At 40.7% G+C, this 23,228-nt stretch overlaps 1 protein-coding gene across 9 annotated transcripts in view; it reads left to right on the top strand.

Moving 5' to 3' along the window:
- elna (elastin a) overlaps positions 1–22,473 on the top strand; it is a 37,390-nt gene extending 14,917 nt beyond the window's left edge. For 2 of the 9 annotated variants that reach the window (XM_088381191.1, XM_088381190.1), the window contains 48 exons: positions 5,960–6,025; positions 6,121–6,192; positions 6,547–6,576; positions 7,354–7,389; positions 7,482–7,556; positions 8,410–8,457; positions 8,543–8,605; positions 9,053–9,085; positions 9,163–9,228; positions 9,493–9,534; positions 9,625–9,711; positions 9,799–9,849; positions 9,940–10,056; positions 10,232–10,267; positions 10,372–10,518; positions 10,638–10,835; positions 10,948–11,073; positions 11,262–11,399; positions 11,514–11,597; positions 11,828–11,968; positions 12,040–12,162; positions 12,583–12,708; positions 12,842–13,000; positions 13,179–13,313; positions 13,473–13,619; positions 13,726–13,989; positions 14,084–14,212; positions 14,304–14,438; positions 14,516–14,647; positions 14,757–14,870; positions 15,033–15,155; positions 15,264–15,386; positions 15,465–15,608; positions 16,048–16,173; positions 16,322–16,396; positions 16,492–16,617; positions 16,716–16,751; positions 17,018–17,068; positions 18,163–18,189; positions 18,648–18,695; positions 18,997–19,044; positions 19,461–19,529; positions 19,652–19,708; positions 20,358–20,426; positions 21,231–21,275; positions 21,453–21,488; positions 21,833–21,916; positions 22,229–22,473. In XM_088381191.1, the coding sequence (XP_088237317.1) occupies positions 5,960–6,025; positions 6,121–6,192; positions 6,547–6,576; positions 7,354–7,389; positions 7,482–7,556; positions 8,410–8,457; positions 8,543–8,605; positions 9,053–9,085; positions 9,163–9,228; positions 9,493–9,534; positions 9,625–9,711; positions 9,799–9,849; positions 9,940–10,056; positions 10,232–10,267; positions 10,372–10,518; positions 10,638–10,835; positions 10,948–11,073; positions 11,262–11,399; positions 11,514–11,597; positions 11,828–11,968; positions 12,040–12,162; positions 12,583–12,708; positions 12,842–13,000; positions 13,179–13,313; positions 13,473–13,619; positions 13,726–13,989; positions 14,084–14,212; positions 14,304–14,438; positions 14,516–14,647; positions 14,757–14,870; positions 15,033–15,155; positions 15,264–15,386; positions 15,465–15,608; positions 16,048–16,173; positions 16,322–16,396; positions 16,492–16,617; positions 16,716–16,751; positions 17,018–17,068; positions 18,163–18,189; positions 18,648–18,695; positions 18,997–19,044; positions 19,461–19,529; positions 19,652–19,708; positions 20,358–20,426; positions 21,231–21,275; positions 21,453–21,488; positions 21,833–21,916; positions 22,229–22,278 (4,457 nt within the window). In that variant the 3' untranslated portion in view covers positions 22,279–22,473. The remainder of the gene's footprint in view (positions 1–5,959; positions 6,026–6,120; positions 6,193–6,546; positions 6,577–7,353; positions 7,390–7,481; positions 7,557–8,409; positions 8,458–8,542; positions 8,606–9,052; positions 9,086–9,162; positions 9,229–9,492; positions 9,535–9,624; positions 9,712–9,798; positions 9,850–9,939; positions 10,057–10,231; positions 10,268–10,371; positions 10,519–10,637; positions 10,836–10,947; positions 11,074–11,261; positions 11,400–11,513; positions 11,598–11,827; positions 11,969–12,039; positions 12,163–12,582; positions 12,709–12,841; positions 13,001–13,178; positions 13,314–13,472; positions 13,620–13,725; positions 13,990–14,083; positions 14,213–14,303; positions 14,439–14,515; positions 14,648–14,756; positions 14,871–15,032; positions 15,156–15,263; positions 15,387–15,464; positions 15,609–16,047; positions 16,174–16,321; positions 16,397–16,491; positions 16,618–16,715; positions 16,752–17,017; positions 17,069–18,162; positions 18,190–18,647; positions 18,696–18,996; positions 19,045–19,460; positions 19,530–19,651; positions 19,709–20,357; positions 20,427–21,230; positions 21,276–21,452; positions 21,489–21,832; positions 21,917–22,228) is intronic. The other 7 variants (XM_088381192.1, XM_088381196.1, XM_088381194.1 and 4 more) reach the window with 7 other exon arrangements.
- Positions 22,474–23,228: the final 755 nt, after the last annotated feature.

Raw genomic sequence — 23,228 nt, 5'->3', positions numbered from 1 at the left:
CAGCGTCACTGTTTCAATGTCCATGTTAGCAGCCGACCTGTCCAACATTGGTCTCTTTCTTCAACCCTGACTTGTCGGAAAAGTATTCAGTGCAATGACAGTCAGATGCACATGTGGACCATCTGGGAGAGGAAACACACTTGGCTGTAAAACTATACATACCATGCCTTCAGGCTTCGTATTTTGACAAGAGTTCTAACCCGATTCATAGTTTGTACAATTAATCTTTTCTGGGCTGGCCGCTCCAATCTGTGATGTTTCTCCTCAAATGTTCCATAATCTAATGCTTGCAATGTGTTTCTGCCTTGTCCGAATGCCTTTGTTGAACATGATGCAAGTTTGTATGCCAAGCTCAAATGGTTGATGAGCACTGAATTGTAGACACTCCTCAGACATGTTCACGGGCTCCGAGTTGGCAGAGCAGCTAGGACATTCCTTCAAAGTGGATAAAGAGTAGCAGATCCTCTCAGTTCTAACAAAAACCAGGAAAGGGCCCAACTCTCTGGTGTGGTTGAAAGCGTACGGTCTGCTGCTGTGGGCTTTGTATGACTTGAAGTGTAAACAATGACATCATTGACTCAATGGATAATGGTGTAATGCGAGGTTTACAAATTAGTACAGTTTTAAATCCAAACAGGAACAACAACTGTCGCCACAGATGGAATGACAACACTGCTGAGTGGAAAATCAAATTCCTGTTCTGTAGACCTGTGTTTCCCATCTTTTATGGCACCAAGGCACCCATTTTATATTCAAAAATTCTCACAGCACTCCACAAAGCAAATATGCCCCAAAAAGAATTAATAATAAAATAATGACCTCTTCTCAATTTATTCTCAAACTGGCTTACTCAGTGTGCAATTCTTGTCCGATCATTTGAACAGAAAGCTGTTCTGCTTGTATGAAACCAGAATTTAATCTATTGTATGAATGGAAACAGGTCATTTGTGCCTTCTGCCATTGAAGAGAAGATTGAATCTTTCTGCCTGTCCCTATACGTCACTGGCAAAAATATATATTTGTAATTAATAAATACAAATGTTCAGTTCAATTACATAAAATGACCCCTAATGGTAAAATCCTAAAGCAGAAATGAAAGAATCAAGTGAAATTGGATGATTTCCCACAGCACCCCTGATGAGCTCTCACAATGCACGAGTGTGCTATGGCACCCTGCTCTGAAATTACTGCTCTTTATTCAGCAGAAAATATTAAAACTCACCAACACACATTAGAATTGTATTTTCTCATGCCTTGCCAAAAATAATTTTAATTAATCATATGCATTATCCCTGACAGAGTTATTGCTCATTTAAAGTGTGAAAGTGCCGTGTATGGGGCTCAGTCAAAGTGCGGATGTTTGTTGTGGGAAGTGAGTCTTTCCCAGTGTGTGTGTGAAAAATAGCAGCACTTTGCAATGACCTCAAGTGTATTAGTCATATTATCATAGACAGACTAATAAACAAGTCAACAAAATAAACTAGTTTGTGGAGGTAATTAAAGCAGAGCAGGAATAATTTTACATGAAGCTGTTTGCAGAGTTGTAACTCAGACGAGATCACACAACAGCACAGTAGCGCAGCTCCCAACTAGAAACTTTCACACTTACTGTTTGTTGGAGGCCATTGGATAAGCATTGCTGAAATAAAATTCCACACTGGAAGGCCAGACTTCTGTCTTTAACCTTGGATCTGAAAATTGTAAGCTAAATGTTACATATTTCATTACATCCCAGGAGTAATTCGGTTGAGCTGAAGTTTGAGAAACCCAAATCTATCACTCATATCGCCACAAAAAAGTATACTTTGTTACTCACTTATGGCAACAAATAGTAACTTTTGGAAGCTGTCATAGGAAAAAATATATTAAAAAACAATAGGAGGAAATCTGCCCAAGTCGGCAACCTCACACTATTGAGTAAAGAAAGAGACAAAATATTCAGTAGTGTGTGAACATGTAATTAATTCAAGATGTATCCGAACTTGTGTCTCACATTTGGGGGCAGATAAGTGACAGCAAAGGGAACCTGGAAGTGACTAGGACAATTGGAGGTCACAGGAGAAGGGAGGAGAGGGAAGGCGAGGGAAGCGCTCGTGTCTCACGCAATGTGGAATTACTACAGCACCTCACATCATTCTGCTTTTATCCAGCTCACCCTGCATCACCTCACAAAAATGCTATCCATCCACCGACTTGGAAGCTGTACAGCATGAAAATTCCATGATAACAATGGGGTTTGATGACATAATGATAGACTTATTTTTTAAAGTGAAAATGTACTTGGGGCCATAGCCGATGAATCGAATCCACTTGTCAATCGAAGAAAAGTGTTGAGTCTTCAGGGAATTCATCAACTCTTTGAAGATGATGTTAGCAAGAAGATTTTCCATCACATTACAGTGCAGTGTACATTGCCAAAGCACGTCTCGGCATTCTGCGCACCTTTTGGTGTTAATGATGTCATGGTTAGCGCAGGCAAGATACGGTATGTGTCATACTTCTCAGTTTTGCACTCTTAACACCGGTTTCTAGACGAGATGACAGAATGAAAAGGGCATGAGTTCAAATGGTCCCTAGTTGCTTTCCTGCAGGCTAAGAGAGCATAAACTAAGAAGCAAAAAAGAAAAATGAAATATCTGAGACACTTCAGAGGTCTGTCCTCTGCTCTGCTACCTTCAGTGGTTTTGAATGAAAACACAAAGCAGAGAGCAAAAAGTGGGGAATGGAAGAGATGGGAAGCAGTGAATGAATCCATCCGCCACTCACTCATCTTTGGCTCCCTCCTGTTGATGCAGCTAACACCTTGTGTCTGCTCTCCATGAACTTATAGAACATGTTAGGAGGAAACTTGAAAAATGGAGAAAAACAGAGAGAGTGAGTGAAGGAGGGAGAGTGAGGAGCAAAGACAGTGTTTTGATTAATGGCTTGTGTATCCCTTGGTTCTCAAACGAGATTGTCTGACCTCGCCCCAATGGAGAATGAACGAGGTGTTTGAGGAGTGAGATTGAAACCAGATATTTCTTTTCACACTGGCTCGTATCCATCACTTGGGCTGAGAACATGACCAATGACTGAGTCTTAGCCACATTTTCTGGCCAGTGTCAGTCTTCTATCTACAACAAAGATTCACATTCTTCTTCTTACATGTGTTCCATTCATATACTATATTGTAACTTCTTTTCGGGGACAGCAATGGCTTGAATCTTGACTTTTGCTCGTTTTTAACTCTGCTCATTTATCCATGTATCTGTCGATCTCACCATCCATTCATCAAGCAATAATAGTGCATTTATCAATAGTCATTACAAAATCTAAAAGAATAACAATCTATTAAACCAAAACTTTTTATTTTTGAGTATTTTGGAAGGGAATCAAAATAAATCCACGATAACACTGAACTATGAAAATGCCTGAGGACACGGTCATTTGCATACCAGTATTATCATTCTTATCATAACCAAAAGTACTCTGTAGATATTAGGTTAAGAGATTAGATTAAAACTGATTCAAGAACTGGGAGTAATTCGTCACTGCTGGTTTGTTGTTTGTGTCCAAAAAACAAGTTGTCCTTAAAAACTAAGCCATAAAAACAAGATCCATTTTAAAAAAAGTTGTCCGGTGTTAAAAGACCCTAAATGGAGCGAGCCTATGATGCATCACAGCACTTTATTGCTCACCTTTGCATTAGTCTATCCCACTGTTCACTCTCTGGTGTAATATCGACTTTCAGGCCCTTCCATCTTGGAATGGATCTCTGACCTTTGGTTGAGATGTTCTGTCCATTGTCCAAATCCAGCGGAGGTGGTCCCATGGGTTTGCTGTTTTGCCTAGAGCGCGTTACGTACAAATTTACCCACAATATTCAGGAGGTATACAGAAATCCTTCAACTTGTCAGAAATAATACTGGGAAAAACACCAAAGAAAAATAATGATTTGATATCAGGGCTATTGTGCAAACCTTCTGCGGGTGCTTAATTGACAACAAACAAAACTGACGTACGGTATATTTCCAATAATCTGCAAGTTATGAGGGCCTCGTTTGTGTAAGTTCATGTCCTAATACATGTCATAATACGTGTCCAACAAAAATGTGGTTGTTTGGGCTGACAATGTGCTGGAAATATCGCCAAAGTGAGAGCTTGTTCAAAACTCAATGCCTTCATATCCTAAATATAAAGCATATGATACATGTCAAGCCCTCAAATAGTTATTTTTCAGAACTGTCCCCCTGACTCCCAAAATGAATTGCATCCAGCTTAACCTATGTAAATGTAACTTGGAGCCATGAGAGAGCAGATTTGCATGTGTTTTGGTCATTCCTCATTCACATGCAGTTTCGAAGGGAATCGATACGGTTTTCATTTTACTTACTGTATTTTGTCACTGTCAAGCAAAGTCAGAAAATTGTCTGAAACCAGTCTTGGCCTGGACTCATAATCAGTCACATCATTTTGGGCTCACTTGTGTGTGTCTGCATCTCATCATGTGATGTCAAACCAGAGGAAAGTCTCCTGTGCAGGTGCGAGATGACCCTGAGTGCTATCGGAGATGACAGTCTAAATCTTACAATAAGTGTGCCATATGATCATTTGTTTTTCATCTTACTCGTGTGGAATAACACCCATGTTTCATTTCTCTGTGGCTTAACACAGATGTAAAGCTACATTTGCACTACGTTCCGAAAAACAGGGTTGCTCCATTTTAGGCTACCATGGACAATACAGTAGTCAAGTCAAGTCAAGTTTATTTGTATAGCCCTAAATCACAAACAGTCTCAAAGGGCAGTATTTGCAAACATTTATTGAACAGCAGAATTTAAGTAAAGATCTAGTTGGTGAGCAGAAAGTTCAGCTGTCTGGGAAACGGTGAATAGCATAAAGTGTCTAGCCGAGGGATACAACTCTGACCTTTGGCAGTACTGTGCCCTGAACCTCAGGTAGAATGTGGTCACTGTCAAAGTTAATAAATATTTAAATAGTGCTTTCTCCATCTTCTTGACTTGAAGCTAACTTTGAGGTGTGCCTGCATGTACACTTCATGTCTAAGAAGGAGATTACTTAGGAACTCTTAGCTCAGCACAGAGGATCGTGTTGCATGCCTTGTGTGTTTGTCAAGCCTTTGGCAAGGTTCATCGTGGACTGTTGCTTTCCTCACACATTCCTCGTCATCATCACTAATCATTGTCATTACCTTCACTCCAAGCATTACTGGGTGCACTCTAAGGTCTCATCCTGTCCGTCTTGCTGACTTATTCAACTTGCTTTCCTTATTCACTTGCTCTCTAACCTGACTTTTAGACCCTTTTTAGGTGTTAGTATGACTATGTGTTTTGTGGCGTGTTTGAAAAATATTTATACTTTCGCATGCATGCTTGTCTCAGCTCAGCTTGTTCAAATACAGTACCTGCATGTTTATGCTATTCTCTCAAATTGATATTTTGCCAGCGAGAGAGACAAGTTCATAGTCTTCTCTTCCCATGTGTATTCCTCACAATGAAAAGAGATCAAAGCTGTAATTGGACTGTTTAAGCAACAAGTTAAGTCAAAAGCTAAAGGGTCTCGATCCTAGAAAGTGTTTAGAATACCACATAAGGTCTTCATCTGCTTCAGCGTGTTTGTGTCTGTTGAGCAACAACAATAAATGTTCTCTCCTGGATTCAATAATAGGCTCGAGTCAAATGAATCGGATGCTACGTTGATTAATTCATGTTTATGTTAAACATGAACAAAACTTACCTGTGTAGACCTACTATGATGTTTTGAATTAAACTGAAGCTCAGGACTACTTTTGTTGGAGCAATGAACAGCAATGTGTGAGGTGGCCTGGCTGGTTCACCAATATTAGGCCCACAGGGACTACTAAATTCTTCGCGTCTCTCTGCACATCACCCTTAAATCATTGTTTTACAGTTTGTTTCTCTGTTGGTTGTTTTTCAAACTCTGAAATATATCTTGTTAGGTTATGGAAATCTAGGAACCGGAGTTCTTGGAGGTGGCGGCTATGGAGCTGGAGGCCTCGGCGGTGGTGAGTACTGTAATCATTTAGGAAGTTGGCAGTATATTATTTTCCCTAAAACAAACACCAATGTAAAACAGCACATATTTCCTCTTTCCACATAGGTGGTTATGGGGGATATGGTGGAGTCCCCGGTGGAATCTTCCCAGGAGCTGGACAGAAGGCTGGTAAAAGAGGTACAATCATGACTCAGGAATGCAAAAAGTACAGGTGCTGCATATATTCTTTTGCCAATTTATTAGGTACATCTCTATTTAAAAATTCTGGCTTTGCATTGGTAATAATACTCCATTTTTATTGACACTGACAAAGCAGTATTATTTAACAGTTCAGCAAGAAACTTTGTCAATTTGCGTCCTTGACCTTACTGCCTTAAGACCGACCTTATGAGGATAAATCAGTTCTGATAATGGATGGATGGATGGGTGGGTGGGATCTCATCAAGTTATTCAACTATATTTCATTCAAGCAAACACTTTGTTGAGTGTAGAACAAAAAATATGCAATTATAGACTGTTGCTATGTTACAGGTGCTGGAGGCCATCTGCTACCATTTGGAGGTACGATGTCGGCTGGTACAATGATATACTACTATGCAAACACAGATACAATGATTTTAATGGTCTGCATTCTCGTCTATTAATAACAGAAAGCCAAAATAAATGCATTAACAGTAAATCAGCATGAAAAATAACGTTTTGGACAGAAACATACTCCCGCAGTGACCTCACTGTCTGTGATGTTTATGTCCGTGTGATTTATTTTAAATTAGGCAGCTTGATGAGGCATGGACTCTTGGGTCCACTCATGACGAGGGCTTTGGCAACCAGCTTACTCCTAAATATTGGTTGGCAGAAAAAAAAACTTCCCTCAAATAAGTCTGGGATTTTTTTTGAAGATACTCAGAATAACATCTCATTCGCTTGAAAGAGCAAAGATAAAACAGCATTCTTTTGCCAAAACGTTCCTCAACAAATCTCCAGAGGCCACATACTTACAGGTAGTGCGCAACGTCTATTCAGGCAAAGTATGTGGAATTTAAGATTTAAAAATGAAAACAGGAGTTGAACAAATAAACCATTGCGTCTTTGCTAGGCCCGAACTCCCCTACTTGTGAGGCTGACAGCTCAGTTCTCACATGAGCGGTTAGCCAATGAAATGAGGCATTTGATGAGCACAGATATGACGTTCGTAGCGGCTGCCTCCCATAATTATAGTAAAAGTCAGCCATGTCACTTTAGATCATGAAGGTCTTTGAGTTGACATTTGACAGAGTAAAGATACAGATCTCCTCACAAATGACTCTCCTAACTACACTACATTTCATTATACCGCAGGAGCCGGAACTGGAACAGGAACTCTTCCTGCTGGAGGCAAGACACAACTTTGTATAATACTGCCTTGGCTTGTGCTCACATGATTGTTTTCTTACTCACCTCATGTGACATTGTGTCCTTATTTCTAGGCCCCGTGATCCCCCAGACAGGTTTGCCAGGAGGGACTGTTGTTGGATCAGGAAAGAAAGCTTCTAAAGTACCAGGTATTGTGTAATCGAATCATAATCTACTCTTCAGGCTCATGGGCAGACCGGATATTATTTCTATGTATCAATGCAGAAGAAATCGCTGCAAATTGCTCTTGTTTTCTGTGGGAAATGTGTAAAGTGAACCATCCCACGAGGCTGTTTGACCCTTGATTTGTTTGGATTTTCCCAAAAGTAGAAATAATACTGCTGCTGAACCCCACTTTGCCTTGTTTTCATTTCCATTTTGGATTCTTTTGCGCATTATTTTCCATAAAATTATAGCTCAGTTGTTCAAATGATGAACCGTCTCCATTCTGATGTTCCTTTATAATTTGTTTGCTTACCTCAATTTGGCCCTTTCCCTAGAAGCAGGGGTGTCAAACTCATTTTTTTCACGGGCCGCATTTTAGTCATAGCTTCTTTCGGAGGGCCATTATGACTGTCAACCCAAATAAATGTAAGAGCACCTCATATTATATACAGAAAAAGCTACAAAACAAACTGACAAATCATTTTCAAATCAGATGAGTAAAAACTGGTCAAATATTAAAAAAAAAAGATATTATTAAAAATGAAGACAATTTGCAATTCTAGTAATGACACACGAATTTGATGCACAATTTGTCTTCGCGGGCCACATAAAATGATATGGCGGGCCGTATCTGGCCCCCGGGCCTTGAGTTTGACACCTGTGCCCTAGAACATCTAAACTTTTGAGGGCAGATCAGGAAAAATGAAGCTCTTTATCATTAAATATATTTCAAAACTTGATCTACTATTCCAACCGGTTTGAATGCATATGGACCCAGGCAAACTTTTGCTATGTTTATATGTATACACAATAATACTGTACCATTGGTTCTGGCAGGTGTGGATGTACCAGGGCTTTATCAAGGTGGATTCGTACCAGCAAATGGTATGTCGCTTTCATTGATCCAGTACTGGCAGACAAAGGTGTTGCCCTAAAATCTAATGCAACTGTTTTCTGACTGATGCTTCAGGATTTGGAAACCGCGGAGTTCTTCCAGGAGTTGCCACTGGCAATGGCCTCAATCAAAAATCCCGTAAGAATCTTCTTCCTCTTGACTCTAAATTTCCCATATGGCGTAGTCTGTCTATATTGGCCCTGTGATTGATTCGTGACTAGTCCACTATACCCCCACTTTTTTCCCCAAAGTTAGAAAAGATGCCAACTTACCATAGGAGTATATAATCAGTTATATTGAAAATCGACTGGGGGGTTTTCTACATAACAGGAAGAATAAATATGTTCTCCAAGGATTTCATGCATTTCTGTGTTATCTGACAGTTGGCCCAACAGCACTAATGTACTTTTTAAATGACTATCATACATTTTTATGATTTGCATATTAACAGACTTGCATAAAGTCTTCTTTCTGGTCCTGTCTTGCATTAATGTGGCCTTTGGGGCTTCTTGGCAAATTTAGAAAATCAAAGATTATTTTCAGCATCTATGCATCTGACTGGATGATTTGATATTTCTTCTACAGTTGGAGCGGGGGGGCAGGGTGGAGCAGGAGCAGGTTGGTTCTTTATTCATTTCAGATTCATATAAATTGTGTCTGTCTTTCGAACATGTTTAAATGTATTATCTTTTCAGGCTATGGTGGGCAAATGCAGCCCGGAGTGTTCCATGGATACCCTCTGAAATCACCCAAAACTCAAGGTGTGAATGTAGTGGTGGATTCAATTAATCCATTTATACAGTAAAGTTTTGCCTTGCTCTTGATAGATGAAAACTATTTAGTTTAGTGCTTGTTTTATTGTTATGCCTTGGCATCGCGCCATAATATTCTTGTCTCAGTTGATTCTTGAGGCATACTATTGCAGCCACTAATGGGAATGAGATGATTTGTTGTACACTTGTTTTCCTACCTAATGTTCCAGTGTATCCCATATCTCTCATCAAGCATTGTTTATTTGCCCTCAGGTGGCCAGGGAGCAAAACCTGGAGGCGGAAAACTTCCCTTTGGTACAAAGGCTCATGTTTCATTGTCAAAAGATTAGCCGTAATCACAACATCAAGCAGTTGTTGATGATATGTCATGTTGCAATGATTCAGGTTACGGCGGTTTTGGTAATCAAGGAGCTGGACTTCCGGGAGGTAAAAGTGGCCCCGGCTCAAAGCCTGGATTTCCTATTGGGACTGGTTGGTATTCTAAGCTCTTATTTGCTAACAGGGAGCACGAAAGCTAAAATCATATTGCATAATTAACTTTTTTTTCCTTTTTAACAGGAGTTGGCACTGGTGGCATCTCAGCTGCACAGGCCAAATCTGCCAAATATGGTACCGTTTAAATATTAATACTCGAAAAATTGTTGAGTCACTTGTATGATTTATTGTAGTATATTTATATTTGTCATTACGTTTCTGTAGGTTTGGGTGGTGCTGGTGGTTTTGGTGCTGTTGCTGGTGGTGCTGGTGGATTTGGTCCTGGTGCAGGTGGTTTGGGTGGTGGCACAGGTGGACGATATCCAGGGCAGATTCCAGGAGGTAGCGTATCTTCAAGTGAAATTGCAACAATATTTTTCAAATGATATTGGTTGTGTCAGCTGTACACAGTTTGTCAAATAATAAAAGAATAAATAAACTAACCAAGATTTTGTTTTACAAAAAAAATTCAGGACATAAATATATACAGTACATTGAATTTGTCCCTATTTCACAGCAGGCTATGGACCTGGGTCCAAAGCTGCTAAATATGGTAACTAAAAATTTGTCCAACATTTATTGTTACAGTATGTTGTAATTGAACAACAGTGCTACTCATAGTTTCTATCTTTTATAACCTTATATTCATATTCACAGGTGGTGTGCCAGGTGGTGTTCCTGGTGGTGTTCCAGGTGGTGTTCCGGGTGGTGTTCCTGGTGGCGTTCCAGGTGGTGTTCCTGGTGGTGTTCCTGGTGGTGTTCCAGGTGGTGGATATTTACCATCAGCCAAAGCAGCGAAATATGGTAAGTGCAAAACTGGCAATAATGTTGTGCAGCTGGCAATAGTGACCTCAATCCACGGACACTATGATGCATCATGACTTTCTGTCATTAACGACAATTGTCGTGATTCTCCTTGACAGGTGGTGTACCAGGGGGTGTACCAGGTGGTTTACCAGGTGGTGTACCAGGGGGTGTACCAGGTGGTTTACCAGGTGGTGTACCAGGGGGTGTACCAGGAGGTGTACCAGGAGGTGTCCCCGGAGGTGTACCAGGGGGCTTACCAGGAGGTGTACCAGGAGGTGGTGGATATCTCCCGTCAGCAAAAGCAGCTAAATACGGTAGGCACAAAGCTGGTAATTTTGGTAGTGCTAGAAGCAGCCGCTGTCCGCCGACACTAATGTAACATGACTTCATTGGAATAAAAACATATGTCCTGATCCTCTTTAATAGGTGGTGTCCCAGGAGGTGTACCAGGTGGTCTACCAGGGGGTGTGCCAGGTGGTGTACCCGGTGGAGTGCCGGGTGGTGTACCAGGATATGGTGGATATCAGCCAGCAGCCAAAGCAGCTAAATATGGTATAACTGATAGAAATTATTCTGCCTTTAACAACTTTTTATAGTTGGCATTACTGCTAGTGTTCAGATTGTTGTAGTGAGAATAAGCGGTAAATGGATGGATGTTATTATTATTAGTATTGGTACTAGTATTAGTATTGTGCAAGTAAGTAGTGCATATGCAGTCAAAATCTTGGACTATTTAACAGGGGGCGTACCAGGGGGCGTACCAGGGGGCGTACCAGGTGGCGTACCAGGTGGCGTACCAGGTGGCGTACCAGGGGGTGTACCAGGGGGTGTACCTGGAGGTGGTGGATATCTCCCGTCAGCCAAAGCAGCTAAATATGGTAGGCATAAAGCTGGTAGTTTTGGTAGCACTAGAGGCAGCCGTTATCCGCGGACACTATGATGTAGTATGACTTCATTGAAATGACAACATCTGTCTTAATCCTTTTGAATAGGTGGTGTCCCAGGAGGTGTGCCAGGGGGTGTGCCAGGGGGTTTACCAGGTGGCGTACCAGGTGGTGTACCAGGTGGTGTACCAGGTGGCGTACCAGGGGGCATACCATGGGGTGCACCATGGGGTGTACCAGGGGGTAGTAGATATCTCCCATCAGCAAAAGCAGCTAAATATGGTATTGGCACCAATCTGATGGCCGCAACATCAATAATAATAAAGTTTGTTTCACAGGTGGACGATATCCAAGGCAGATAACAGTGATTATAATTCTACAGTTTTGAAGCCAAAAACATCTCACCTGAGTTTCTTTGACAGGTGGTGTTCCAGGTGGTGTACCAGGCGGTGTACCTGGTGGTGGTGTTCCTGGTGGTGTTCCTGGTGGTGTACCGGGTGGCGTTCCAGGTGGCTTACCTGGAGGTGGCGGATATGTACCAGGAGCCAAAGCAGCTAAATACGGTATGAACACTGCTCTGCTGCTGACAATTCTGAAAATTGGTGGCATACACATTATATGTTCTCCTTAACAGGTGGTGTTCCAGGTGGTGGAGCAGGGCGTTTGTCAGGTGCACCATGGGGTGCACCAGTCGGTGTGCCTGCTAATGTACCAGGATTTGGTGGATATCAACCAGCAGCCAAAGCAAATAATTATGGTATGGCCATCCATCTGTTTGTAACAATTTGGTCTACCCTGGCATTGCTGGCAGTCAGATGGCACAAACAAGATACAATATTATCTCATCAAAGAAGCTATGTTGGCTATGTTGTGCACATTGTTACAGTTTCTTATGGTATGGATACATCTCTGTTCATCACAGTTGCATTTAATTGTTATTCCTGGTATGTTCAGGTGGTACAGGTGAACTATGTGCAGAACATGCAATGCATTCATACAGTTAATCATTATTTCACTTACTGTCAAAGCTGCTAGTAAATATGGTATAACACCACTTTGCTAGTCATAATCCTCAATGTTGGTGGCAGTGTCATGATTGTTGTTTTTGTGACGCAAGTGGAATGTGGCCAGGGTACACACCATGATGTAGCCATTATAATCTGGTTCTTCTTGACAGCAGGTGTAGCAGGTGGAGTACCAAGTGGCGTTCCTGGTGGTGTACCCGGTGGCGTACCAGGCAGTGTGCCCGGTGGTGTACCAGGATTTGGCGGATATCAGCCAGGAGCCAAAGCAGCTAAATATGGTATGGACAATGCTGTAATGGTCACAGTTTCGAGTCTCGTTGCTGGGGGTTTTGGCAATTGTATCCAAGGCAGATGTGAAATTATTACAGTATTTACAAAATTAACACTAAATTTCTTTGGTGTCCTTTTCAGGTGGCGTCCCTGGTGGAGTACCTGGTGGTATCCCTGGTGGCATACCTGGAGGTGTCCCTGGTGGTCTACCTGGTGGCATCCCTGGAGGCATACCTGGTGGTGTACCTGGTGGTGTTCCAGGAGGTGGATATTCACCATCAGCCAAAGCAGCTAAATATGGTATGGGAACTGTTGTTCTTTCACAGATTCACTGTATCGAGGGTAGTTGTTCAAGGTTGAAGGTTTCTTTATTAGTACCCCAATTGTAAATTTTGTTACAGTTGTATCCACGTTTCATGTATAAAATCATTTCAGCTTGCATACAATCCAAAATACTTTACTTGGGTCTCCTTAACAGGGGGTGTACCTGGCGGTGTACCTGGTGGTGTACCTGGCGGTGTACCTGGTGGTGTACCTGGTGGCGTACCTGGTGGTGTTCCAGGTGGTGTACCAGGGGGTGGATATTCACCATCAGCCAAAGCAGCAAAATATGGTATGGGTGTGCTCTTCTGTCACAAATTGTTAGTTGTGTTGTTGATGGTTGTGGTAGACAATATCCACAGCAAATACCATGATATATAATTACATAAATTCAAATATTTTCAAAACAGTCTTTGAAATCAATATGAAATCATGTATAAATGCGTACCAGGTGGTGTACCAGGAGGTGTACCAGGAGGAGTGCCAGGTGGTGTGCCAGGTGCTGTGCCAGGTGGGGCACCATTTGCAGTACCAGGAGGAGGTCAGAGATATCCAGGCACTGGTCCATACTCACCAGCAGCCAAAGCAGCAAAATATGGTAAGGCCGGTTGTTCAGCAGTTGCAATATACTGTCAACGTTCCTGGAGGCAAATGTTCAAAGCGTAAATACTACTCCTGTTTTTTTTTTTAATTGGAATTTACAGGAGGAGCAGGAGCAGGATTTGGAACAGGAGGACTGGGAGGAGCAGGAGCAGGATTTGGAACAGGAGGACTGGGAGGAGCAGGAGCAGGATTTGGAACAGGAGGACTGGGAGGAGCAGGAGCAGGGTTTGGAACAGGAGGACTGGGAGGAGCAGGAGCAGGGTTTGGAACAGGAGGACTGGGAGGAGCAGGAGTCGGGGGAAGATCTAGTTTGGTACCAGGAGGAGTTGGACAGTACTCTCCTGCTTCAAAAGCTGCCAAATATGGTAAGGCTATACGTGCAGTAAATTCGATAATGCATATTTCGATATTATTTCCATTCACAGTTTTTCAAACCTCTCCATTAATTTTCATTTACAGGAGGAGCTGCAGCAGGGTTAGGAGGCACAGGATTGGGAGGACCACATGGAGGAATAGGGGGAGTACCAGGTTTAGTCCCAGGAGTAGGGGGTGGACCATACTCTGCTGCTGCAAAAGCTGCTAAATATGGTACAGGAAATGAAGCAAATAATACATCTGTGTGTACAACCGATATTCCAGTTAACAAGCATGCCTAATTCATCTGAAACCTGGGTTACAGGAGGACTGGGGGCAGGGATAGGAACTGGAGGACTGGGAGGAACAGGAACAGGGATAGGCGGAGTACCTGGTTTAGTTCCAGGAGGAGGAACAGGTGGACAATACGCTGCTGCTGCGGCAAAGGCTGCCAAATACGGTACTGGAAATAAAACATTGTACATTCAGAAGAATGTCTGTTTGACTTGTTTCATTTCACATGATTATGAAATTCAGGTGGGGCAGGGTTAGGAACAACCGGAGTCAGAGGAACGGGAATAGGAGGAGTGCCCGGTCTGGTGCCAGGAGTAGTTGGAAATGGACAATACAATGCTGCTGCCGCTGCTGCTGCAAAGGCTGCCAAATATGGTAAAATGAACACGTAAATTTCTTATACATAGTTCAAATCCCGTTTATAAATGTACTGTAGCCATTATTCCCATTTTAGTCATCAACATGCTTTGTTTCTCTTGCTTAGGAGGAGCAGGAGCAGGGTTGGGAGCAGGAGGGCTCGGAGGAACAGGTGGACAAGTACCTGGTTTTGTTCCTGGAGGTGGACAGTACTCTCCTGCTGCAAAAGCTGCCAAATATGGTAAATAAAAGATGCAACATACATACTGTCCCTTCAGATGTCTGTAGAGATAAATATATCTGCTGCAAAAGCTGCCAAATATGGTAAATAAAAGATGCAACATACATACTGTCCCTTCAGATGTCTGTAGAGATAAATATATCTTAACTGTTTTGTTTGCAGGTGGAGCAGGAGCAGGGTTAGGAACCGGAGGACCGGGTGGTACAGGTGGGCAAGTACCTGGTTTTGTTCCTGGAGGAGTTGGGGGTGGACCATACTCTGCTGCTGCAAAAGCTGCCAAATATGGTAAAGTGGATAAAACACAATGCAAATCATCAAATGTATGTGGAAATGTTAGTCTAGTTTTAAGTTGAAATGATACATTTGATACATTTTAAATGTTGTGCTTTGCAGGAGGAGCAGGCGCTCACTTAGGAACTGGTGGACTGGGAGGTAGAGGTGGCCAAGTACCTGGTTTTCTTCCCGGAGGATTTGGAGGTGGCCAATACTCTGCTGCTGCAAAAGCTGCTAAATATGGTACAGTGAATAAAACTAAAATGATCGTGTATTTGGATTTTTTTTTATTTTAACCAACATCTTTACTTTGGTTTACAGGGGGAGCAGGAGCAGGGTTAGGAACAGGAGGCCTGGGGGGATCAGGAGGACTGGGAGGAACAGGAGTAGGAGGCGGGCCTGGTTTGGTACCAGGAGGTGGACAATACCCCGCCGCTGCTGGTGCTGCAAAAGCTGCCAAATATGGTCTGAAGGGGAAATACTTATTATACATTGAAATACAATGACCCACCACATATCTGTGCTTCACTATTCACACTTTTATTTAGTATTCTGGTACATAGACTTTGGGTGCTCTTTCTGTAATTTCCTAAGAGGCCACAAGTAGTAATTGTTATTGTGGAAGTACTGCATGTTGAAGCCATACATTTCAACTGTTTTAGATCCTTGTATGGCAGGGAGCAAGTGACCGTAAGATAACTGGGTTGTTAGCACAATTTGCATCTGCATTTCATTTAAATTAAACAACCTCTAAAATTTTGAAATGTAATGTCATCTGTGAATAGCACAGGTTATTTTATTCAGTCATTTTCACATTTACTGTATTTTACTGTTCATGCTTGTCTTGATAGTTGTTTGAAAATGTTTCAATGTAGTATTTCGTTATCTTAATTGTGCTTTATAGGAGGAGCAGGAGCAGGATTAGGAACAGGAGGACTGGGAGGAACGGGAGTAGGAGTGCCTGGTTTATTACCCGGAGGAGCTGAAAGTGGACAATATCCTGGTGCTGCTGCAAAAGCTGCTAAATATGGTACAGGAAATGAAACACCAATTTTACTCCAGACACATTATTCCCCCAGATGTATTATTATAACATAATACACAGCTTCATTTTAACTTATTTTATTTAACAGGTGTCTTATTTTTCAAATCCTAATAGACTTGATTATTTGCATCAGGAATCTCAACAGGAGGTGGAGCAGGGGTTGGCGCAGGATTAGCAGGAGCAGGAGTTGGACCAGGAACAGTTGGAGGTGCAGTACTCTAATGCTTCAATGGCTGCAAAATATGATACATTTAATGCAAGGGAAAATTCCTCTTTTTTTTTTTTTTTGGTCACCTATTTTAGGGGCTGTTCCTGGAGTGGGTCTTGCCTTGCCAGGAGCAACCCCACACACTGCAGTTAGCGGCCTCCCTGATGGTTCTGCCATTGCCATGCCGGGTGGCACCGGTGCTACCGTTGATGGAAAGCCATGTAAGGAAGGCGCACACGACGGTCACATTTTTTTTTTTTTTTGTACCATATGAGCTTCTTTGTAGATGTTTTCACTGATCTTCTTTTTGTTTCTACAGCAAAGAATATAGGTCCTTCTGGATCTCCTTTTCCAGGTACTCATAAATTCCATTTCCTTTTGGTAGACATGTAGCTTGACCTTGATTTACAAGTGTCCCACCTTACAAGTTTTTAAAATAGACCTGCAAAATAACAGCATAGACCATCTCGGTACTCACCAGCATGTGCTGATCTTCACACATGCAAAACATAGCTACCTTGTACTTCTTCTATTTACCACTTTTAGTTTCCATCCTCCCCGCTGCGGCAGCATTAACTAACTTTTCTGGTCAAACCACCTGTGCGCCCTTTCTTTTGGCAGATCCCACCCCTAGTGCCTCAAATGGGAAGGCCACAGAGCTCCCACAGCCCAGTAAGACCAAACATTTGCTTGCAATCTTTCTGTATTCATCCATTCATTGTCTGCATTTTGCTTGGGTGAGTTGCAATGGGGAGGGCGAGAAAGATGGCTTTCCTGCAGCGTTGTAGTAGGACAGGTAAAGTTCAATGGGCTCAATAAGAACTGATACACACTCAAGTATATGATTAAAAAATATCTCTATTTTTTTTTTTTTTTAAAGCTATTGACAATACTCATATATTGCCTAAAACATTTTTCCAGTATTTATAGTAAATCAGCTTTGGGGCAGTTTTGTTTTAGTCTTTACATTATTTTTGAATAAGAACAAGTTATTTAGAGTTTGTTGTTGTTTTTTTGAGGATCCATTTTAGTCCAAAGATAGTTTTTTAATAGTTCTTTCGAGACCATGTTATTTCTACAGCCTGTTTGGTTGGAAACTGCCCTATCTCCCCCCAATACAAATTAAATTTGTCATTTGTTTCTTGTTTGTGTTAGTTTGAGGCTAAGTTTAACAAAAACGATGCTTGCACTTGCACTGAACAGATTTTCCTGATGCAGGCTATGCTACCTTTGAAATTCTACAGCAGGAGTTTTTCATGCTTCTGTGACACTCGTATGCTGAACATTACTCAATTCCCTGTTTCAGACAGATTGTGAGTGAAGCTGTGATACCCCTGCTGTAGAATACTGTAATGTTGGCTTTACATTGTTTTAAATTACATTCTCTTTTTTAGTCGTATAGGGTATTGTTTTAACATATTGATGGAATTATTTGGTGAAACAAAAAAATGCTGATCTAAACAGGATGTTTTGTAATTTACATTCTTAAAAGTACCAGTAGGTAACATTTGCTCAGATAACAGCTTTGCATATCTTGGTATTCTCAGTCAGCCAAATGACCTGGAATGACTTTCGATTTACAGCTGTGCATTATCACGAGTTAATAGCGTGATTAATTATTTTTTTTTACCTGACCCATTTAAATTTGAAAGGTGTTTTTAAAAACATCACTGATATTGTATATATACTGCATACATACTGTATGCTTTTCTTTTTTTTCTTTCTGTAAATTGAGTGATTGAGTTATTGATGTCTGTCTGTTTTAGCTGGTACAAAAGGTCAAAGTCCAACTGGTAAGTGTGAACCATCTTTTTAAATATTAGAATCTTTTTCCTCAGAACACGGTCTTAAAGTAAAAAAAAATAAAAATAAAAAACAAGAAAGAAAGTCTCTACATTGAGTGTAGTACATTGTAGCATCTAGCACGTTAAAGCAACAATCAGAAAGCATTTACAAGAGTCCTCAAAAGTCATTACTTTGAAGACAACATACTGAACTAGATTCTTCAAACTGAATGGAGCCTATAATATTGTGTAGTGAGTGTAACAAAAAATTACAGCACAACACAACCTAATTCTTGTAACAATTTGTCTTATTTCTAGCCAGGGCATTTGTGAGGTGCAGGTTGTCCTGTTGGCGGATGTTTAAGAGGCAATTCTTGCTTATGTCCACACAGTGGAGACATAGACAAAGAAAATGTGTCTGCCTACTGTCAGTGAGTCTTAGATGACCTGCTCTTGAATGTTTGCAGATGTTGGTGTTGGCACAGCAAGCAAGGCACAGAAACCCATTCCACAAGGTAAAAATAGATCCGCGTGTGCATTTTTCCATAACGGCCATGAATAAATTACACATTTATAACATTTATTTTATCATTCATAACTTTGTATGACCCGTGACAGTCAAAGGACAAAAAAATTATGAAATCAAAATTGTTTAAACAAGATGTGCATATTTGGAAATTGTTTGTTATTTCTGCATTTTGTTCAAATCAGCAATGAATGTAATAATTCAGTACATCATACACATAAAATGCTAACTATTAAACATATTTAGATTAAATAGACTTGTGCACTTCTTATTCGTCTTTTGCTCCATAGGCACTGGAACAGGTGTTGGTCCAGGTGGAGTAGGTTACCCTTATGGAGGCAAGTTACCTATTTTGTATTTTACTTAAAATACATAGAAATATATTATTTGTCTCCATTCCTGTGCAAGTCAGTCTATATGCAGTAATTTGGTAAAAATAGCTTTTCTTATTTACTTATTTACTCTGAATCAATTCTAGAAAGTTTTAAATGACTAGGCGCATTGTCATATGTATTATTAATGTCATAATGGTGTGATATTTCCATGCATTGCATATTGTATGTCCATAACACTTCATTGCCTTCTCTTCATGTTTCCTATTCATTTGTAATTATACTCAGAGTAGGTCTTTCCCATCATAAATGACAGATTGCATTTCACTATATTGTTTTGCTGCTGCAGTTCTAATGTACAGTATACAAGCTGGTGTGACCTAGCGAATCATATACGTGTTTCTATATTTTCTATTGTATAGTTCCTTATGGAGTTGGAACTGGAACAGGGGCTGCAGTGTTGCCTGGTGCAAAGCCCTTGAAACCTCCCGGTGTGTAAACATACATGCGATAAAAGCTCTGGAAATCCATGTGTTATTTAGTATTTCAGCAACAGTATAGAATACTGTGTGTGTGTATTTACTGCTTGTTTGTCTCCTTTTTTCTCTCATAGTTGTGGGGGGAGCAGGAGGTGGTGCAGGAATCCCTCTGGCAGCAGGAGGATACCAAGGTTAGATATAACCTATCCACAGGTTGTCTTTATTGTGAGCTAAAATATGAATTTATGTTGGAACACCTTTAATCATATTAATTTGTGACATTTGTGGCAACAATGTCACTCAGCACACCAAAACAACCAGTTTTCTCCAAAACAATTTGTTGAGCTTTTTTTTTTTTTAAACCTTAGAATATATCTTTAAGTTTGGGTTCAAGACAAGGGACAGTCAGTTCTGTTGATTCTTATTTATTTGTGGTGAAATGCGGAAAAGCCAGTTTTTACAAGAGCAAAACTTAAAATATTTTGCAGAATTGCTCAACATAAAATTATATAAAAATTTCAAAAGGAAAAACTGCCTTCATTTAGTCACAAACGGCAAAAATACTTACTCTGGGAGGTATGTGAACAATAAGGACAATAATGCCATTTTTTTGCATGTCATCACAATTTAGTGAACCACAGACAATATCAATGTCTGGACATATTTGACAAACAGAAAACAAACAATGTTCCGCCCAGTGACTGAAGTGACAGTTGATCCGGAAAAAGCCATCACTTTGGCATTTCCTGTGCAGGGAACTGATATGGTTGTAAAGTCACTAAGAGTCATTGGCACCACAGACATTTTACACACTTTCAAGGCAAGTCTCTTTTTACACAGGTGGTTTGCCATATCCCTCTGCAGGCGGCCTGGGTGGTGCTGGGGGAGGCGCTAAAGCCCCCAAACCAGGTAGCTTTTACACCTCAAACATATGCTTAAAATATGACCTGCATGTGCTGCTGATAATGGAATACAGTTATAATTGTCGGTATAATCATTGAAACATGAACTACCATAATTCCTGAAGTACTGACTGGGGCTGTATTTTTGACTCAGAGAGCGCAGGTGTTTATGTCACAGGAAAAGTTTACGTTTAATACTATTATGTAAACTTTTTAATTCTGTTTTAAATGGCATTGGACAAGTGTAGTTCATATTTGCCTCACAGTGATGAGGTTCAGGGTTTCAATCTTGGCTCTGGCATCACTATGTTCAGTTTGATGTCCTTCCAAGCATGCGTGGGTTTTCTCTCTGAATTACTTCTCTTCACATAACTGTCCTCATAGTTATTATTCCCTTCTTAATAGCCCATTACTGGGTTTGCTACTTCTTTTTGAATGTCATGATACAAACAATACAAAGAAAATTTCAGAAAAATGCCAAACACTAAAGGTTAACCCTTTGCTGCTTACTGAAATGTGCTCACATTGCAGTGGTTTATAGTTTGGACAAAGAGTGTGGCATAATTTCACCATTGGTCTCTGATTACTGTTGCACTGCACAGCATCAAAGTGTGACTCTTTGAAGATAACACCAAGTCCCAGAGACTCCTGACGTAATTTAGCAACACTAGACCAGGACAAACTTGATTTGGAGTATTGAGTGCAGTGAAGATAACAAGATGATAGAGGATTCATAAAATGTTATTTTAACGTATTTATGTACGACAATGCTCTCTTCACAATGGCTTATTCACTTCTGTTATATGAACAGGCTATGGAAATCTTGGAGGTGGTGGTGGATATCAGCCTCAACAAGGTGAGGACAACCTCAATTTGTGGAATGTTTTTCCACTATGTCTGTCCCCTTCGTTCCTCCTTAATTTAAAAGGGAATGGGTATTTGTGTAATCCTTCTTACTACCTAACAAGAAGAAATGAAATCCTAATCTTTAACATTAAATGAATTCATCTATCCCCCTCCCGCCCGTACACAGGTGGATACGTCCCAGCCCCACTGACTCCTCAACAAGGTATTTGACAACCAATATGATAACTATAAAATGACCAAATATTCAACACCTCAGATTATTTTTCAAATTTAATTTCTGATTAATACCAGATTATCTGGATGAAATACACACTGTCTAATGTATGATAATCCTCATTTTCCTGAACATTGGAGATTATTGATGGTGGGATTATTTCAAGGAGGCCACATCTGCTTTCATTGTGTGCGCAATTGAGGTTTTCAAGTTAAGTTACAAAGTATCAATATCCAAATTGCTCACAAGCTCTTAACCAACCTATTTACGCTGTAAAATCAATCATACAATCAAGCTTTATTGTTCCTATTTCTTTGTGTTTCTTTGTGCAGCTAAAGCAGCTAAGTACATTGGGAATCCATTGCAAGGCTTTCTGGGTGGTGCAGGAGGAGGAGGAGGAGGAGGAGCCTACAGAGGTAACAGACCTGCATTTCATAAAAACGACACGGAATTAAAAAATGCATGTGGCACAGTGGCCAACTGATTAGCACATGCCAATGAAAGGAGCCACTGTGATTGGCCATGATTGAAGTTGGCTGTGACCACTCCCACAGCAGCGCAGCCATCCCTCTCACAATTCATTTGCAAAATGACAAACATAAACACAGTTAACCCTGGGAGTCAGTGTCATGCGGCCAAGCTTTCATTAAGCCGCAAGAAAAATGTTCTTTTGTAAAAGGTTGTCAATGCTAATATGTCGCTCCGTGCATGCTGATTGTTTCCTACAGGTGGAGCAGTAGCAGCATGCCAGGGTAAATACTGTGGCAGGAGGAAGTAGATGTACTCCTGAAGTGCGATGTGGCCTGGAGAAAATCATGGTGCTACTGCATGAACTAGAATGTACATTTTAGAACGTTTTTACTTACTTGACTTCAACATCTGCTCTTATGCAAACCCACCGACCAAGAGTTTTGTACTTTTTTTTTTCTTTCTCGTGATGACAGTGTCTTTAACCATAAACGTGTGAATGTCAGTTTGCTTTAAGTCCCCCTTCTTATGCACCAATGTACTTCAAATACTGTAATGTTTGTCAGCCCGTGACCATTTTTTTGGATACTTGTCAACTGTGTGTTCAAGTGAACATATGGTGACACAGCAAAAGACTGCTAGAAAAGGTTGTCTGCCAATGTGACCTATGTAGGATGCTGCAGTGCACCATTTTTAATCTTAAAACAAGGCAAGATAAAATGTTGCAGCACAGGACCTCTCAAATCCGTGAGAAGGCTGCTTTTTGTGGCCAAATCGCAACAGTGTCTTGGGCCCGCCTTCTTGCTGCTATTTTTAGCTCCATTGGGTATAAAGTAGTGGGAAATAGGACTCCAGCCAGCCCATCTGTTCTTATTAGATTTTTTATTTTTTTTTTGCTGATTGTTTTTTCCCCATCATTTCCAATTTCAACAAATGCTTTACTGAGATCACTGTCTAAAGCAGTGTTGTCTTTTATTCTTCCAGTGTATTTCTGTAAGTTTGCATTTTTGCGCATTTGCTTTGTGAGGCTTTTTCCTCAAGTGTCATTTCAGGAGTTATTTACATTTATGTAATAAGGTTAATTCAAGCTTTTAACACATATCTTATTGTTATTGTTATTGTGTGAACATGCAGTAAAACCTAGCCTTTGCATTTATTCAAAAATTGTAGTACAAAATAACACATCTGTTTAATGGGTTTATCCAAGCCCCATTGTTCATTTACTTGAGCTGCTTTAGAGGGAAAAAAAGGAGGAAAACG

This window comes from Syngnathus floridae, chromosome 7 (assembly GCF_059516105.1).
Source record: "Syngnathus floridae isolate MCC-2025c chromosome 7, RoL_Sflo_1.0, whole genome shotgun sequence".
Classification (NCBI taxonomy): domain Eukaryota; kingdom Metazoa; phylum Chordata; class Actinopteri; order Syngnathiformes; family Syngnathidae; genus Syngnathus; species Syngnathus floridae.
Note: the sequence above shows the minus strand (reverse complement) of the source record. Positions and strands in the feature narration are given on the sequence as shown.